This window comes from Dermochelys coriacea, chromosome 9, assembly GCF_009764565.3.
Source record: "Dermochelys coriacea isolate rDerCor1 chromosome 9, rDerCor1.pri.v4, whole genome shotgun sequence".
Lineage (NCBI taxonomy): Eukaryota > Metazoa > Chordata > Testudines > Dermochelyidae > Dermochelys > Dermochelys coriacea.
In genome coordinates this window covers 92,564,395-92,582,689 of record NC_050076.1, presented here as the reverse complement: position 1 = coordinate 92,582,689, position 18,295 = coordinate 92,564,395, and the positions used below count along the sequence as shown (strand labels likewise).

The following is an 18,295-nucleotide window of genomic DNA, read 5'->3' as shown; positions in this document are numbered from 1 at the left end:
AATGAGAGGTTTAGGCAAGTTATGAGAAAGGGAAGACGGGGGGGGGATGTTATAAATCAGTTTTAATTATAGAGAATGCAAGTAGCACACACTGAAGTGGCGTTGTGAAATACCAACAGGCATAATGAAGCCAAAGAAAGTACTAGTACTTCAACACTGAGCTTCTGTAGGGCAAAGACGACTAGGATATGCAGGGGACATAGGAGATACTGATAAATATTTTCTGCTGAGATCTTATTTTAGTTTGGTCATCACCTTATCTTGAGAGTGGAGGAAGTGGCAGCTATTCCATAACTAGTTTTAATCATAAACTGCAGAGGAAAAATGTGTTGCAAATACAGATTACACTCAAAAGTGCTGCCCATGAGAAACCATAAATCTCAGCAAAAAGCTTTGTTCATTTATACTTTGACAGCCTGGTTTTCAGAGGTGCCAAGTATCCCCAAATCCCAGCAAAACTAGTGGGAGATGCAGGTAGGCAGAACCTCGGAAAAGGAGTCAAGCCATAAGACCGAGGAGTTTGGGACCATGCAGTTTTATACAGTAGCATAGAAGTGTTATGCCAATTTGAGGTTTAAAAAGACTAGGAAGTCCTTCACACAAGCTATGTGGTAAAATTCTTCAACCTTAATATTCCATTCATCCTCACTGAAAGTTATTACATGTCAATAAGCAACCTTTATTGCACATTTCCACAATTTCTAATGTTTATCTGAGAACCTGACAGTGAGGTTTAAAGGCTATTTTGGTGGGGCAACAGCTGTAGTAAGATTAGACCCCCTTGCATCCTTTACTGTCTTTTAACAAAGGTTTTGGGAAGTATACTTTAGCATTTAAAATATACATGGCAATTTAGCAGAAGATAACCTACTTGCAAGTTAAAATACGCACTACATCATTTGGTTTGTATACTTCAATGCATACTGCACAGCTATCGCCATCAGGACCAATTTCCTAAATGAAGAGCATAAGTCATTAGTTATCCTGAGACAGATTCATGATTGAGAGTTGCACACAGATTTATTCTGAAATGAATCTCAAGCTGAAGTATTCTAGCCAGAGTAAACTAGAACAGGTTTCAAATACAAATGATTAATTACCAACTCAGTAGGTTTGATAGTTAAACTGAGGCATTAAAATGCGAACCCATGACTTAATCAACAACAAAATATCTTGTTTAATCAGTGGATGGGTGTTTTAAACTTTAGAAAAGCCAAAAGGAAGTAAGGGTACGGCTACACTGCAATGCAAAGAAGACTACGGGAGCGTGAATTGCAGAACGCTCCGAAGTGTTGCACTTCAGGTGTCCAGTGTTTGCGTTAACGTAGTCCTGTTTGAAAGAGGACTATGTTTTAAACAGGACTAAATTAATGCAAATTGAGGTACCTTTTAGTTTGCTCCAGCAATGTCCATACAGGGCAGTTTAAGTGCAACACTTCGGTGTGCTCTAGAATTTGCACCCCACACCCCAATAGCTCACACTGCGGTGCAGTGTAGATGCTCTCAGTTCCACTAAAGAATGACTTCTGAATCTTAAACCAAAACAAAAAAACCCACACTGAACTAAAACTTAATTGTCTGCACTAATGCCCAAAGATCAGGAGCATTTGGCAAAAGTAAAAAACTCCAACCTTTTAAAATGAAGCATCTGACTCAAGTTACCCCTGCAAACTCCTTTCTGTGACATTGACATTATTGCATCAGTTACATCTGCCAAAATTTCACAGTGAGAATGGAGCGGATTTTGCTATAGGCTACAGTTTTGCAAATTATATGCCCTTTGGAAGGCTTAATCTCAAAACTGATTTGAGTTTGCACTCTGTTTCACTTGACTTAAGGCAGGAAGATTTTAGGATATTTACACAGCCAACATTATTAAAAGCAAGAGGATGAAAGTTTGGACAACGCAGTGTCAGATTACATTTCAAAAGAATGTAAGGAAATTAATTTGGTCAATTATACCTTGTCCCCCTGTTTTAATGTGCGCAGTTGTAGCTGTCCAATAGCTTTTTTGGCATCTGCTTTTAATTGTCTCTGTAACAAAAAAAAAAAAAGTGTTGATTAAACTACAGTATTAATTTTCCTATAAATAATGACTGAAAAACCCTAATATAACCAGGTCTTTCTCTATAATCCATAGATATTCAATATGGCTTTTGAAGAGGGAAGTTTGCCTATTTATGCATCAAAAACATTAAGCAGAAAAAACAGTTGAAGCTTAAGTTTGATACTTTATGCAATTGTGCTTTTAAGGTACATACTACATGCTTTCCCCAAATGTTTTTTAAAAGGCTTTTCATTGAGAATACACAAAACCAAGGATTTTCAGGTTTGTAAACACACACAATCGTATCTTGATTAAAATTACATCAGATCTAGCAGTGTCAACCTAAACCTTCCAATTAACTCAATCCAGAAGAGGGAACTCAATCACAGGGAGTTAATATAGCCAATTGCTGTGAATTTGTATTGTGACTTCCTAGCACCTATCTTGATAAAAGCAAGGTCCTTAACCAGTCAGCTCTTCAACTACTCTCAACACGCCCTCTGAACCAAACCTTTGAAATGAGTTCATTTCACAAGGTATATAAACCACTCAGGAGCCTAGAGCTTCCTAGCACCAGCTGTAACTGTACACTGAGAACAATTCAAACAATTTTATCTGGCGACTGACCCATGTTAGCAAATGTAATATTTGCATTTTTGTGAAAGCTAGGTTTTAATCTAAGCCTGTGGACAGATTAGGTAAAATCCGTAGACTGTACTATCAAAGACTAGTCCTAGAAGACTTACAAGGTAGCTATAATGCCAGCAAAGAAGCGGGACTGCATTCCCCCTCCTCGCCCACCTTGTCAATCAACTTATCTGATTTTGTCAGGCTGCCAAGAGACAGAGGTATACACAAATGGCCAAAAAGTGGAATCTTTAGCTTGCCTAACAGCTACTGTTAACCAGCTGGTACCGTGGAGGGTTCAATGAGCATGAAAGCCAGTATTTCTGCTTAAAATATCACAAAAGTTTTATCTTCAGTAACATGATGAACCTTTCCCTACTATGCAAGTAACTACTGCTTCAGGACATGAAGTCATAGCAGGCAGAGCCAGCTACAGTGCTGCAACACCTCAGTGCAGCAATGATAAGGATCTCTGTAGCCCAGGCAAGGTGGATCAAAGTTCAGATCAAACTAGATATTCTGCTACAAGTTAAAATGTTGAGTTTAATCAATGTATGAATGTAAACACAATCAGTACAGAGTCTGGGCCATTAGTTTTGAAATTTTATCCCTTTCCTACATTTTCAGTTCTTAACATAACTAAGATTTTGGTACTGACAATACATAACTATTGTAGAAAGTCAGGAGGAGGAAAGAAGTCGCTTGAGTTTGACAGATGAATGGAGGGGCACTTGCCGTTTTTGACACTTAGGCCATGTCTACACTAGCGTTGCACATGTGCTGATGCATTTGTGTAGCTGCTCCACACTGATGGGGGCACTCCTGTCGACATTAGACCACCTCCAACGAGCAGAACAGCGTCTCCCACTGACATGCGCTGTCCACGCCACTGCTTGTCGGTGTAACTTATATCGCTCAGAGGGTTTTATTTCCACATCCCTGAGCAACAAGTTATATTGACAAAAGCACTAGTGTAGACATAGCCTTAGAGAACAGACACAATTTGCAGCTGTAATACGAGCCCATAAACAGTCTCTTTATGCTAAAGTTATCAGTAGTGAACAAGTCAACAAATTTTAAAAAAAGTGTCGTCTTCAGGTTTCACATGAAGCAAACAATTTATATAAATATGGGCAGTTCATGCATCAGAGTTGACAACTCAGGAAGGCAACAGGGCATCAGTTTGCATTCCAGTCCCATTTTCAAAGTTAACTTTGCAACAGAAAGGGGGTAGAAGCTTAGTACAATTCTACAGCAAGATGCAACTTTCATAACATACACAGAGGCCATGAACTCAGCTAGAACAGACAGACAAGTCAATTTAAATTTTGTTCTTTAAAACAAAAAACCTCAAAAACAACCACAAATTAATTTAAAGTTTTTTTTGTTGGTTGAATTAGAACCCCCAGATGATGCCACTTTGCTGTTTCCATTTGAATGAAGATTAATTCCTAAAACATTAGGCAGAACAAAATCAGATACAATTTTAAGATGTTTCTGAGGTTGAGACTGTGACGTTGCACTCTGTATGATTTTATGAGTATGCTGATGAGCGTGAATATAACTAAAATATATTTCATGCAAAAGACAGGTTTCAGACTAGCAGCCATGTTAGTCTGTATCCACAAAAAGAACAGGAGTACTTGTGGCACCTTAGAGATTAACAAATTTATTTGAGCATAAGCTTTCGTGAGCTACAGCTCACTTCATCGGATGCATCCGACGAAGCAGGAGCAGGAGCAGGAGCAGTCTTGGCATATCAGGTGGCAGCCCCCAGGGGGTTTCTGTGATCCAGCCTGTCAGAGACCATGTGGAAGCAGTCTCTGTTTTGGTCTTATGAACTAGTCTGTATGACTAACAAATAGATGAAGAGCCCCAAGAATGACACCGCCACAGCATTTTCATATGGAGTATGGTACAATCAATAGAAGATATAAGTATACAGCAATATCAATACTGTCTATTATCTATTGGCCAGAATAGCATATTATCCAGTTTATAGTTCTCTGAATCATGACAACTGAAAAAAAAAAAAAAAAGACTATGTAAAATTCACACGGTTCATGTCAGGGTAGGCACATTACATGAGTTTTGATTGGCTTTATCAGTCATTTTCAAACAAAATGTTTTGCGTTTGTCTAAGCAATAATGTTTGTTAAACTACTGCTCACAAACTACACTAAGAGTCAACTCTAACATTAACATTAACAGGAACAGCGAGCATATGTAGGCAGCTAAACCACTAAGTAATGACCATGTTCTCGAGAGTTCCTGCTTAGGAACTTGCATCTAGATTCTGTGCCTCCATTTTCCTGCCTGGATCTCCAGCTCTAAGCCCTGCCTCGGATGCTTCACCACTAGGTGCAGTAATTTCAGTGCTCCCATTAAGACAGACCCTGCCCATGGACTGTTGATCAACCAGAGAAAGATATCAGAGAAAGAAGCGGTTTAGAGGCTTAATCTGGAAAGAAGTTGATAAAAACAACAGCCACACATGTTGCAGACAATTTGTAGTTTAGACCTGGTATCAATGTCAAAGTTTCCAGCTTAGACCTGGTATCTATGCCACAATTCCTAAACAGTAGTTCATCGGCAGACTTTCAATTTAGAAACTCCACAGTCCCTTACTCTGACAATAGTCAAAAATATTTCCAATTGTGCTGTCAGCTGTGCACAATGAAGCTGCACCAGTGCCGAGAACTGCACCAGTGAATTACTTCAGACACCCCCTTCCATTAAGCTAGTTTACCTTCTAGTGTAGACACTTTTCTAAGGAGTGTCCACTTCTGACCAAGCTTCAGTACACATTCTCTCTGCTAAGATCCTGTAGGACAGACACTCCTGCTGTACCCTGGTTCTTTCATAAGAACGGCCATACTGGGTCAGACCAAAGGTCCATCTAGCCCAGTATCCGGTCTTCTGATAGTGACCAATGCCTCAGAGGGAATGAACAGAACAGGTAATCACCCATTCCCAGCTTCTGGCAAACAGAGGCTAGGGACATCATCCCTGTCCATCCTGGCTAATAGCCATTGATGGATCTATTCTCCATGAACTTAGGGCTCAAAAAAAGAACTAGATATTATAGACTTGGCCTTCACAATATCCTCTGGCAAGGACTTCCACAGGTTGAGTGTGCGTTGTGTGAAAAAAATATTTTGTTTGTTTTAAACCTGCTGCCCTGTTGTAATTATTTAAGAGTTTGTGAAAGAGCAGGAAATAGTCTAGAAATTGTTCTGTTACACAAGAGTCCTGAACTTCTGTAGCCTTTGGAGAACCAGAATTGAGTCACTGTCTGCAGTTACAGTATTTGAGTTTGAAATGAAATCTACCTCACATACAGCCTTGAAGTTTTCATATTGTCGGCATAAGAGGCAGTGCAAATAGAATTATCTAAGATTAAGACTGCCCAAGGTTTTCCATTGTGAGTTCCTTCTTTTAACTGAATAACTTTGTCACCAAGCTTAACATGGTGTGAGAACTTACAGCCTACACACCAAGTGTCTGCTTCAGGCTAATTTTTGAAAATTTCAGGAAGAACTATTCTGCCATTTCTTAGAATAACGTTAGGGCAAAACATTTTTCCCTATGTTAAATTAACAGCATTTTGTTAAGCAGCTCCTATAACTCCATGGTTGGAGAAGGGACTTGAAATTTCGTATTGTGGTTGCCCTGAAGTCAGGGCCTTTTGCTTTTTCTGTGAAAGAGTAAGTTATGGGCCACACATTGGTCAATGAAGATAAAATACTGAATAGCTGCTTATTCAGGGAGCACCACCTATTCTACACAATGATGGAGGCAGTGGTTGTGTGGAAGAGCATGCAGTCATGTATTTCAAGGCTGCATCATAGTGCAGATACAAGGGGGTTAAATTACGGTTGCACAGGCAACCTTAATGATCTTTTCCTAACCTCAGTGCTTGCCTAATTTTTTTTTAAAAAGGTATTTTTATGTGAAAATTTAATTTAAGACATAGAATCATAGAATATCAGGGTTGGAAGGGACCCCAGAAGGTCATCTAGTCCAACCCCCTGCTCAAAGCAGGACCAAGTCCCAGTTAAATCATCCCAGCTAGGGCTTTGTCAAGCCTGACCATAAAAACCTCTAAGGAAGGAGATTCTACCACCTCCCTAGGTAACGCATTCCAGTGTTTCACCACCCTCTTAGTGAAAAAGTTTTTCCTAATATCCAATCTAAACCTCCCCCATTGCAACTTGAGACCATTACTCCTCGTTCTGTCATCTGCTACCATTGAGAACAGTCTAGAGCCATCCTCTTTGAAACCCCCTTTCAGGTAGTTGAAAGCAGCTATCAAATCCCCCCTCATTCTTCTCTTCTGCAGACTAAACAATCCCAGCTCCCTCAGCCTCTCCTCATAAGTCATGTGCTCTAGACCCCTAATCATTTTTGTTGCCCTTCGTTGTACTCTTTCCAATTTATCCACATCCTTCCTGTAGTGTGGGGCCCAAAACTGGACACAGTACTCCAGATGAGGCCTCACCAGTGTCGAATAGAGGGGAACGATCACGTCCCTCGATCTGCTCGCTATGCCCCTACTTATACAACCCAAAATGCCATTGGCCTTCTTGGCAACAAGGGCACACTGCTGACTCATATCCAGCTTCTCGTCCACTGTCACCCCTAGGTCCTTTTCCGCAGAACTGCTGCCGAGCCATTCGGTCCCTAGTCTGTAGCGGTGCATTGGATTCTTCCATCCTAAGTGCAGGACCCTGCACTTATCCTTATTGAACCTCATTAGATTTCTTTTGGCCCAATCCTCCAATTTGTCTAGGTCCTTCTGTATCCTATCCCTCCCCTCCAGCGTATCTACCACTCCTCCCAGTTTAGTATCATCCGCAAATTTGCTGAGAGTGCAATCCACACCATCCTCCAGATCATTTATGAAGATATTGAACAAAACGGGCCCCAGGACCGACCCCTGGGGCACTCCACTTGACACCGGCTGCCAACTAGACATGGAGCCATTGATCACTACCCGTTGAGCCCGACAATCTAGCCAGCTTTCTACCCACCTTATAGTGCATTCATCCAGCCCATACTTCCTTAACTTGCTGACAAGAATGCTGTGGGAGACCGTGTCAAAAGCTTTGCTAAAGTCAAGAAACAATACATCCACTGCTTTCCCTTCATCCACAGAACCAGTAATCTCATCATAAAAGGCGATTAGATTAGTCAGGCATGACCTTCCCTTGGTGAATCCATGCTGACTGTTCCTGATCACTTTCCTCTCCTCTAAGTGCTTCAGGATTGATTCTTTGAGGACCTGCTCCATGATTTTTCCAGGGACTGAGGTGAGGCTGACCGGCCTGTAGTTCCCAGGATCCTCCTTCTTCCCTTTTTTAAAGATGGGCACTACATTAGCCTTTTTCCAGTCATCCGGGACTTCCCCCGTTCGCCACGAGTTTTCAAAGATAATGGCCAAGGGCTCTGCAATCACAGCCGCCAATTCCTTCAGCACTCTCGGATGCAATTCGTCCGGCCCCATGGACTTGTGCACGTCCAGCTTTTCTAAATAGTCCCTAACCACCTCTATCTCTACAGAGGGCTGGCCATCTCTTCCCCATTTTGTGTTGCCCAGCACAGCAGTCTGGGAGCTGACCTTGTTAGTGAAAACAGAGGCAAAAAAAGCATTGAGTACATTAGCTTTTTCCACATCCTCTGTCACTAGCTTGCCTCCCTCATTCAGTAAGGGGCCCACACTTTCCTTGGCTTTCTTCTTGTTGCCAACATACCTGAAGAAACCCTTCTTGTTACTCTTGACATCTCTTGCTAGCTGCAGCTCCAGGTGCGATTTGGCCCTCCTGATATCTTTCCTACATGCCCGAGCAATATTTTTATACTCTTCCCTGGTCATATGTCCAAGCTTCCACTTCTTGTAAGCTTCTTTTTTATGTTTAAGATCCGCTAGGATTTCACCATTAAGCCAAGCTGGTCGCCTGCCATATTTACTATTCTTTCGACTCATCGGGATGGTTTGTCCCTGTAACCTCAACAGGGATTCCTTGAAATACAGCCAGCTCTCCTGGACTCCCTTCCCTTTCATGTTAGTCCCCCAGGGGATCCTGGCCATCTGTTCCCTGAGGGAGTCAAAGTCTGCTTTCCTGAAGTCCAGGGTCCGTATCCTGCTGCTTACCTTTCTTCCCTGCGTCAGGATCCTGAACTCAACCAACTCATGGTCACTGCCTCCCAGATTCCCATCCACTTTTGCTTCCCCCACTAATTCTACCCGGTTTGTGAGCAGCAGGTCAAGAAAAGACAAAGTTTATGAACAAGTTTTAAGGGCTTAAATTGACTGTTAAGCTTCAGCAAAAAATATTTTCATGAAGGTAAATGAATTTTTATCTGGGATGGGAGAGAACAAGAAGGAGCCAGAGACAGGATGAGTCTGTCCTGGCTTCCATTCACGTTTGGACAATTTGGAGTTAAGAATATGCCACAGTCTGCAAGATTATGGATTTGCCATTGCCCGGTCTAAACAGGAGTCAGACCCAGATGGAAGGAAGAGAGGGGAGGAGACAGAGCGGCTTTTATTTCTGTCCCTCCATTCTGGAAGGTAGCACTGATGCTGTCAAGTTCCTTTCCCTGCTCTTCCTCTGAGAGGATCACCACCAGTGCTTGAAGATGAAGGAGCTTCATACAAGTCCGATACTCCTTATGTTCCTCCTATAATCCAGAGACCAACATCTGCATGACACGCCAAGCTCCAGTACCCTGAGGCGCAGAGGTTTAATTATTGTTCCCATGAACTTGGGCATTGCCCTGATGCAGTTCACCTTGCTTCCTATATCACATTAAGTGGGTCACTTCTGAGGCATTTGTAATTTGTATGACGGCATTTAAGTTTAAACTTTGAACCAATTATGGTGAAGTACTATCACTAGTTATTTCCTGGTGCCAGTAACTAAATTAGAATGGACTAGATTTTGAAAATGTTAATGTCCTACATTGGTCAGCATCCTGCTAATTAGAACTGGGACTTCCCTCATGGGTCTTTGTTTCATTCCATTTGCCTTTGACAAGATTAATTTACTATTGCTTCATACAATTCTAAGTGTAAGCAGCCCTCTTCAATTGTTGGAAGTGGTAACATCCAGAAATGCCATCCTTGCTTATTATAAGCATTAAGGATTTGCTCATCAGGCAGATTATTCCTTCTGCACACTCACTGGGCCCAATTCTCATTTATATTTAAGACCCCTTTTACTCTGTCAGAGTGCTGTAGAGTCTCCTTGGCATAAATGAGAATCAAATCCTCTCTTAAAAGTCTATTTCTCCAATTTTCAGATAACAGAAGTTGTCAAGTTTTGTTTTTAAAGGTAGCCTTTTAACATCCCCCCCCACCCCCCGCATTAACTATAAACCTCTTGAAAGAGCAGAAAAAGACTCTGCAGGGTGAGGGAATCATGTGGTTCACGAGAGATTGCAATGTCTTTCTAGTCTTTTCTTTGCTATCCAGCTTTCTACAGTCACTTAGTTTATCTGCTTATTCTGTTAAACTGATGTATTTACTTGCATAAGAGTAAAGATCGCAGCGACACAAAGATGGACCTCTGCTACTGCACAGAAGAAAGAAAAAGAAAGAATCAGACCTCTCTCTCTCTCTAAACATTAAGGTTAGCATATATAACATTAAGATATCAGTTTGCAACAACTAGGTTCCTATTTAGATTTAAATAAACTACACAGCTGAAGTCAGTAAACAAAACCTCTCTTTTTTCAGTTTTATTACAAACTTGCAAGATGGACCTGAAGGTATTTTTAGACTGTCATTTAATAAATACTGATTCACTGGGCAGACAGCCAAACCCTGCTTTTCCACCAAACGATGTTCTGATAACTAAGTACTATAAAACAGGTTCTATGGTGGATAGAAAACAGAAGTCAAGATCAGAGTGTGTGGAAAGAGCAGAGGCCAGCACAGACCAGTTCCAGAGAACTAGAATTATAGAAGAGTATTAAGTATAATCTAACCACATAGTCAAAAAGCATCATCAGACAAATAATGAAACAGTTTATTAAACCGACTATTCAAATAAGTTCATGGGTGCTTCCCTACATTGCTAGGTCAGTTTGGATAAGTCTATGCTAACTTAAAATTATATCCTTTGCCATTTGCTTGGGGGAACTTCTCGTTTCAAGGTTTGAAAGCACACTTGCTTAGCACAAGATGTTAGAATGCCTTCATCCATCTGTCCAATATACAAATTCATTCCAGTTCTTAAAAGACCTTCTCTCAAACCCTTGCATACAATTCAGCTTTTCTGCTTAAGCAGATATTGGAATAAAGACTAGAGTCCAGCAAGAACGTAGATCAAATGGTGCAACAATATTGAAGGCAAAGACTGTTTACCATCTTCAAAATGACTAGGAGCTGCTATTTGAAGTTGGTATAAGAAACTGTCTTTCCAGTAATCAAAAATCTTCCATTTTGGTTTGGGAGTTATTGACCACTGCTGGGAAAGTTGAAGTTTGTAATATTTAATCTCCTAAACACATATTCACCTAGAGTATTGAGCAGTTCCTACCACAGCTCGTATAAAGAAAAGCCATGACATTTCCAAGGCTGAGTCCAGTGAATAATGTAAGTCAAAGTTTTGGAAGCATTTAAATCATTGCTAGAACTCCACGTCCAGTAAGCACGTTTTTATTTGTACTGTTCAGCTAATGTTTAGTATTTTCAAGGGCTAATAAAAACTTAAACAAAACTAACCCCATTCCTGGATTTTGTATTTACATACTAAAGCCATTCAGCAAGAACATTCTTGGGCACGCACCAAACAATAATAAACGAGGGTTGTTTTGGGTTTTGATTTTCTTTTTAAAAAACATGCTTTGCCAACCTATGTTAATTGAACAGAGATCTGCCTCATGATACCACTTTTGTATCTAACCACTAGTTATGCTAAAGCTTCAAGTAATCATGATTTGGGAGGAAAAAAAGAGAATACGTCTAACTGCCCCTCTGGGTTTTGGCATGTTTTACAAGATAATTACCCTTTGCTGGCATATGGTAGAGAAATGACAATCTGAAATCTCTGGATTTGAAGGTAAATTCAGCTCCTTATATTGAACAGATCAGTTGAAGCTACCTTACAAGTGATATGCTGGTTCCTCCCAATGCTAATTTTCAGCTTGAATCTAAATTAGCTGTACATGATTTGTGCAGGTTAGTAGAAAGAGTAAGCAGTACTTATGTAATTCAGCTGCCAAACTGAACTGACCATGTATTACATCCAACAGGTAGAAACTTGTTCAATCTTCTAATTCAGCAACTTCAAAAGGATGCATATAATAGCTTCAGAGTATTCCCCTACAGCTCCCTCATCTTGCTTTCAACTATCTTTTAAAAGGGCTTGATAATGGAGAGATTTACAGATGGCATACAAGGGCTAAAGAATTCAACTAAAAGCAAGTTTATTCCCCAAAGGGTATTGTGAAGGCCAAAAGTATAACTGGGTTCAAAAACAACTTAGATAAGTTCATGGAGGATCGTCCATCAATGGTTATTAGCTAAGCTGGTCGGGGACGCAATCTCATGCTCTGGGTGTTCATGGGCCTTTGACTGCCCGAAGCTGGGACAGGATGACAAGGATGGATCAAGTGATTGCCCTGTTCTGTTCATTCCCTTTGAAACATCAGGCATTGGCTACTGTTTGAAGACAAGATATTGGCCGGGTTAGATGTAACACTGGTCTGAAACAGTATGGCCAGTCTTATGTAAAAGATTAAGACAAATGTCTAGTATGAGTAAAACAGGTGGTCTAGCACATTTCACAGATGTTGTGCCTGAACCCTATCTGCTGTATTTTCACCTAGTGCCTCACGGAAGCAGTAGATTCCCTGACATTCCCTATAGCCATGAGGCTTGGAGGTACTCTATTAGAATTAATATCCATAAGTAAAGAGCTCAAACTTACAAACAAGAGGTTCTCAAAATACATATTGAAAACTTAACTGAGCTAAAATTCTACAGTAATCATGCTATAACTGATGTTCAGCAGTTCTGGCTAGATTCACAAGAAACATTTTTATGTCTATCTCTCTAACCTTATAGCCTACCAGGAATGGAGATCATAATGTAGGTTAACTGGAGTTGGGCTACATTCCTAGTGAGTCAGTTTACCTACTCACTAGGTTTTCAAGTTATGACTATGTTTGCTACTACAGTGACACAGTTATGGTATTCTCAGGTTTCTTTTTTGAATTTTGAGCTATGGCAGTTTGTTTCAAGCAGTCCAGTTCATGGACTGGATGAACAAGCTTACTTAGGGGATTATGTGGGAGGGTTATCAGTGAAATCATCTTAGATGAAGGGCAGGTTGTTTTATCAATCACAAGTATCCAAGCACCAAATCTGTGATTTGCTCTGAGACAATCAAAAAGCCACCTCGTATTTTGAGTGTCTCTTTACTGCATTATGGGGGAGGGAACTGTTCATCAGATCCTCTTTTCAAAGCTCCAGAAGACTGGGGCTTTACCAGAAGTCCTGGAAAGAAATCTGGAGAGAGAGCAAAATCACCAGAGAGGATCACATGTTCTGGTAGGCTCCTGAATGATAAAATAAGGACCATATAGAAATGGCTGTTCAATGGCATGTTCGGAAAACTCAGCCCTTCTGCCCACTAGTGACTATAGCCATTGGCCTAAGCTTTCCATGGGGAGAAGAAACGATAGGATTAGATTCTCATACCAAATTAAGGCCCATCATAGATTTGTCCCCAAGATTTTGGGAGCTCTTTGTGACTAGACTATCAACTGTAATGCAGTCAAACTGGAGACATAATTTGTATTAATTATATTAGCTAACCATAAATTACCGCATAGTTGATAAAGAGTTACTAATTAGTCAACAAGTTTCCATGTAAATCCCTGCTGGGGCTTTAAAATTGAAGATTTCAGTTTTATAATATGTCAACATCACACCAGTGCTGCTTTTGACATCAAAAGTTGAAATTCAGTAATTTCCTCTGCTGAGGAATGAGTGTCTTATTAATGTTCAGTTTCTAAAGCAATTTTCTTCTCTGCTAAAAATCCTAATAGCAAACTCCTGTGTGCACCTGGCTTTGAAGACTCTTGAATGCATCTAGGGTTGTGTCTTTTACCACAAAACTAGGAGACAGGAAATGCTAATAGCCAAAAGTTATCACCTGATCTATCATCAGCATTATTATTAGGTCACAGCTCTAGGGATAATGTTTATTATAGCTGCTGTACAAAACAAGCAGTTGGAGCAGATGTTTTGTTAAGTGTTCCAGATAATCAAAATTGGCTTTTTGTAATTCCTTGGGAGGAGAGTTTTGGGAATATAATATTTGGCATTTTAAAGACACAATATCCTCAGACCGGGAAGTCCCACCTAAGGAAGCACAAAAGTGACCTTAAGCAATGCATTTAAAATAACTTCTGCATTTGTCCATTCAGTGTTTTATAATCCTCTCAAGGAGCACTGTAGAACTTGCAAGACTAAGCTTTTAGAGAAAAAGAATCTGCTGTTTCAAGTGTCTCTATATCTTCTGGCACACCCCTGGAGCAGCAGTAAGAAGTTTTACTTAAAGCCATGGTGAACTTACTATAGTAGACCATTACTAGTATGCACTAGTGACGGGGGAGGCTCATTACAAGTTACTGGATTTTGCAAACAAATGAACACAAACATACACAGCAACTGTACTTTGCTTCTTTATAGCACACATTTTGTACAAGCTTCATGAAGTATTCTGTAGTGTCATTTTGCCGAGTAACTATCGCATCTACTACTAAATCTGAGGTAGGGAAAAGCTATAGTTTTTGTGCAAGTTGAAAGGTTCTACTGTATACCTAAGCTACACAGTAACAACACAAGAACAGAAAAGCACATCACTACATCTATGAATTTTAATATGAATGTTCAGTTGCTTCCAGTGGTGAGAAAACTGATGCCTATTAACATCCTATTAACAGTTTACGAATTAAGAAACTTTATTCTATTTTTCCACAACTGAAGCAGATGACAGTTGGTTTTATGTTCATTGAGAAGCCAACCTATTAGAACTAGAAGCTTTTGATACACTGAAGTCTGTATTATAATAGCATATTAGGTGATCATGGGTTAAAATAAATACATCAACAGAAGACTGAGCCTTCCACTACTTGCATGAATTCAGACAGTTTATCGGGAGTATGGAATTCTATAAAAAACCCAAGTCTCAAGATTTCACAAATGTTTGAAGGGAAGGGAACCAGCACTGGTTCAGCTGGAGGGGTCAACGATAGCATAACCGACTGGAAAAAAGAAGAGTGTCGTGCCCACAGGTCTGGAATCATCGCTACCAAGTTTCATGTTAACTGCAATAGGACCATTATGAAGAGGGAGTTTGTTTCTGTGAAAGTAACGTAGAAAGTTATCACAATGCATAGCTTCCAAGGGTATGTCTGCACTGCAGCGTAAGCCCAAAACTCCCCTTCCATCTACACATCTGTTGGGCTTGGACCCAGACCTTAAGACCCCACAAGCGTGGACGGTTCAAGCCCAAATAAAGCCAGGACCCGGGGTTCAAGCCTTATTTTGCATGACAGATGTAGTCCCAGAATTCCCCAGGCCAGTGGAAAGATGCAATGGAAAGACTCTGCAAGTAGAGCTACGACCACCACCATCTCCCAATACAATATGCAATGTACAACATAAATAAGCAAGTGTCAAATATATGGGAGAAACTAACCTCTCTCCTGTTCTGAGCTCTTGCAACCCTGAATCTTCGAGCAGAATAAAAAATGAAGTAGCCCACAGTTGCTGCTGTGACAATGAAAAACGACACTGAGACAAAAAAGATTGAATAGTGATTCATCCAAGGTGCATGCTTTTTCCCTACTTCAATAACCATAGTCACTTGAAAGCCCTTCTCAATCCGGCGTAAGATGTCCAGGCCTTTCAGATTGCTGATCATAATTGCAACAATGTCTCCTGCCCCTGTAAAGAGAAGAGGAAGCTGTTTTCAGTTTCAAAATTATTGTATAGCAGAAGTGATTGAGTCAATTATTTCAACAGTGGTTTTTGTGTTGCTTTAGCTCAGATACTAAAAAGAGTAGAATGGCAGTCTCCAACTGCACATTTCTACACTTGACCTGTTAGCTAGCAGTTGTTTCATGTTACATTTTAAACTTTATCTTCATAGACAGTGTTATAAACATACAGCTACAGGTAGCATAAAATTCCTCCTTTACCTATAAGGGGTTAAAAAGCTCAAATAACCTCACTGGCACCTGACCAAAAGGACCAATAAAGGAAGAAGATCCTTTTAAATTTGTGGGGGAGGTTTTGTTTGTGTTCTTTGTTGTTCTCTCTGGGACAGAACAAGACCAGGGCAGGAAAAAAACATCTCTTAAAACTCAACCTAAAATAATCATCTAAGATTACAAATTGTAAGTAATAGCAAGGAAATGCGTTAAATTATCTTTTGTTTTAGCTTGTAAATTTTCCCTATGCTAAGAGGAAAGTTTATTCCTGTTTTTTGTAACGTTAAAGGTTTATCTAGAGGGGAATCCTCTGTGTTTTAAATTTTATTACCCTGTAAAATTACCATCCATCCTGATTTTACAGAGGTGCTTCTTTTACTTTTTTCTTTATTATAAAGTTCTCTTTTTAAGAATCTGATGGGCTTTTATAGTGTCCTAAAAGCCCAAGGGTCTGGTCTGTGCTCACCTTGTTTACTTATTTATTTGATTGGTATATTATTCTCAAGCCTTCCCAGGAAAGGGGGTGAAGGGGCTTGGGGTAATATTTTGGGGAAACAGGAACTCCAAGTGGTCCTTTTCCTGAATCTTTGTCTAACTCACTTGGTGGTGGCAGCAATACATTCAAGGACAAGGAAAAATTTGTGCCTTGGGAAAGTTTTTAACCTAAGCTGGTAAAAATAAGCTTAGGGGGTCTTTCATGCGGGTCCCCATATCTGTACCCTAAAGTTCAGAGTGGGGAAGGAACACTAACAGATAGGTTAGCGTTTCAAGATATCCACTTGTTACCCACAAACTAGGTAAACAAGTCATTTCAAATAATCATTACATAAGGCACCTTTCGGACATGGAATGTTTAAATTACTGTTATACACCTGGAACAACGCTGTGTACTACGGAAGGGTGCATTTTGATATGTACCTTGGAAACACATCAGTAAAATCTTGGCTTACATCCCAGGGAGTCACTATGATAGCTACCTATTTCTGAAGGACTAAAGTTTGTGTGTGTGTGTGTGTGTGTGTGTGTGTGTGTGGTGGTTTAAAAGCTCAATCATGAACATGGCATTTCATAAAGTACCATTCTAAGAGCTTGTTGATTTCCTTGTTCTGATGCTGCTTTTCTTACACCTCTTTCCTAAATTTGGCAATCCTACTGAACAAGATTTATTCAGACACAAAATAATCTGTTAAACAAAAGAGACTTGGATTCTATATTTTAAACAGGAAATTTAGCATGAAGTATGCGACTCCACCCAGGTCTCCTCTGAAAGATAACTGTTGCTAATGGTTTCCAAGTTTGTCTCAATGGCTACGTCTACACTATGAACTATGGTGCGACTCCCCCACTGGTATACACATACTGGTGCTAGCTCTTATCGAGCTAGTGAGAATATAAACAGCACAGGTAGCGGCAGCACAGGTAGCGGTAGTGGAGGCATGTAGAGTAAAGACCCCCTGGAAACCAGTGGGTACGTACTAGGCATGCCTCTGTTGTGCTACCCATGCTACCACGGCTACACTGCTATTCATACTAACAGTAGCTTGATGAGAGCTAGCACCAATACGTGCACACCAGCAGAGGAATCACAAGCCTAGGTCACAGTGTAAATGTAGCCAGTGACTACCATATCAAGTGTTTGCAATTTACAAGTAACAAGACATGTAGAAGCATCAGTGTTGCAGAATCAACCTGGAATTTTAATGCCAGGCTGTGTTTCCTAGTTTACCCATCACAACAAGTCAATTAACATGCGTTTCTGATGTAATGGTTGAAGTTCCTTTTCTACAAGTCTGGTTAGTAGGTACGAGCCAGAACAGAATCTCCTTCACTGCAAGTGACTAGGAATGCCAAGAACAGCCAGAAGTACCTGAATGGTACCCCAACTTTTTTATAATGTAAATGAATTCCTAAAAGGAGGAGTGAAGCAAATGTGGGACAAGCAGCAAATCTTAAACTTTACCCAGCTCAATCAGTCCGCCCCTCCACACCATGAATAAATCCAGGTAAAAACTACTTTAAACATCAGCTACAAAAGAGTCATGACAGAGCTGTGTTGGTTCTGCAGTGCTATTAAACATTTGTGTCAGTAAAGTAAGTAGATACGACTCAGAATGTACTCATGGAGCATGAGTGGTTAAGAAGGTGCCATATTTAGTTAGTCTTCTGATCACCCACTTTTATTACAGTTGTAGGAGACTACCATTTAATGAACCTCCCACAAACTTTGCTGATTCTCATTTTCTTATGACAGAAATTTAATAAAAGGTGCTCTCTCAGTAGTCAAGGCACTCACTGCACTGCAACTGATATATTGCTTTTGCTCCAAACTACTAAATATATTCAGCATTGACTCTATCTAGCACAGAGGTTGGCAACCTTTCAGAAGTG

General features: G+C 40.3%; 1 protein-coding gene across 1 annotated transcript in view; it reads right to left on the bottom strand.

Annotated features, from left to right (window-relative positions):
• Nucleotides 1-18,295, bottom strand: part of RNF128 (ring finger protein 128) — a 46,138-nt gene that overhangs the window by 7,016 nt on the left and 20,827 nt on the right. The window contains exons 2-4 of the mRNA XM_038417250.2: nt 15,394-15,641; nt 1,963-2,034; nt 872-954 (exon numbers count right to left, since the gene is read on the bottom strand). Coding sequence (XP_038273178.1) covers nt 872-954; nt 1,963-2,034; nt 15,394-15,641 — 403 coding nt within the window. The remainder of the gene's footprint in view (nt 1-871; nt 955-1,962; nt 2,035-15,393; nt 15,642-18,295) is intronic.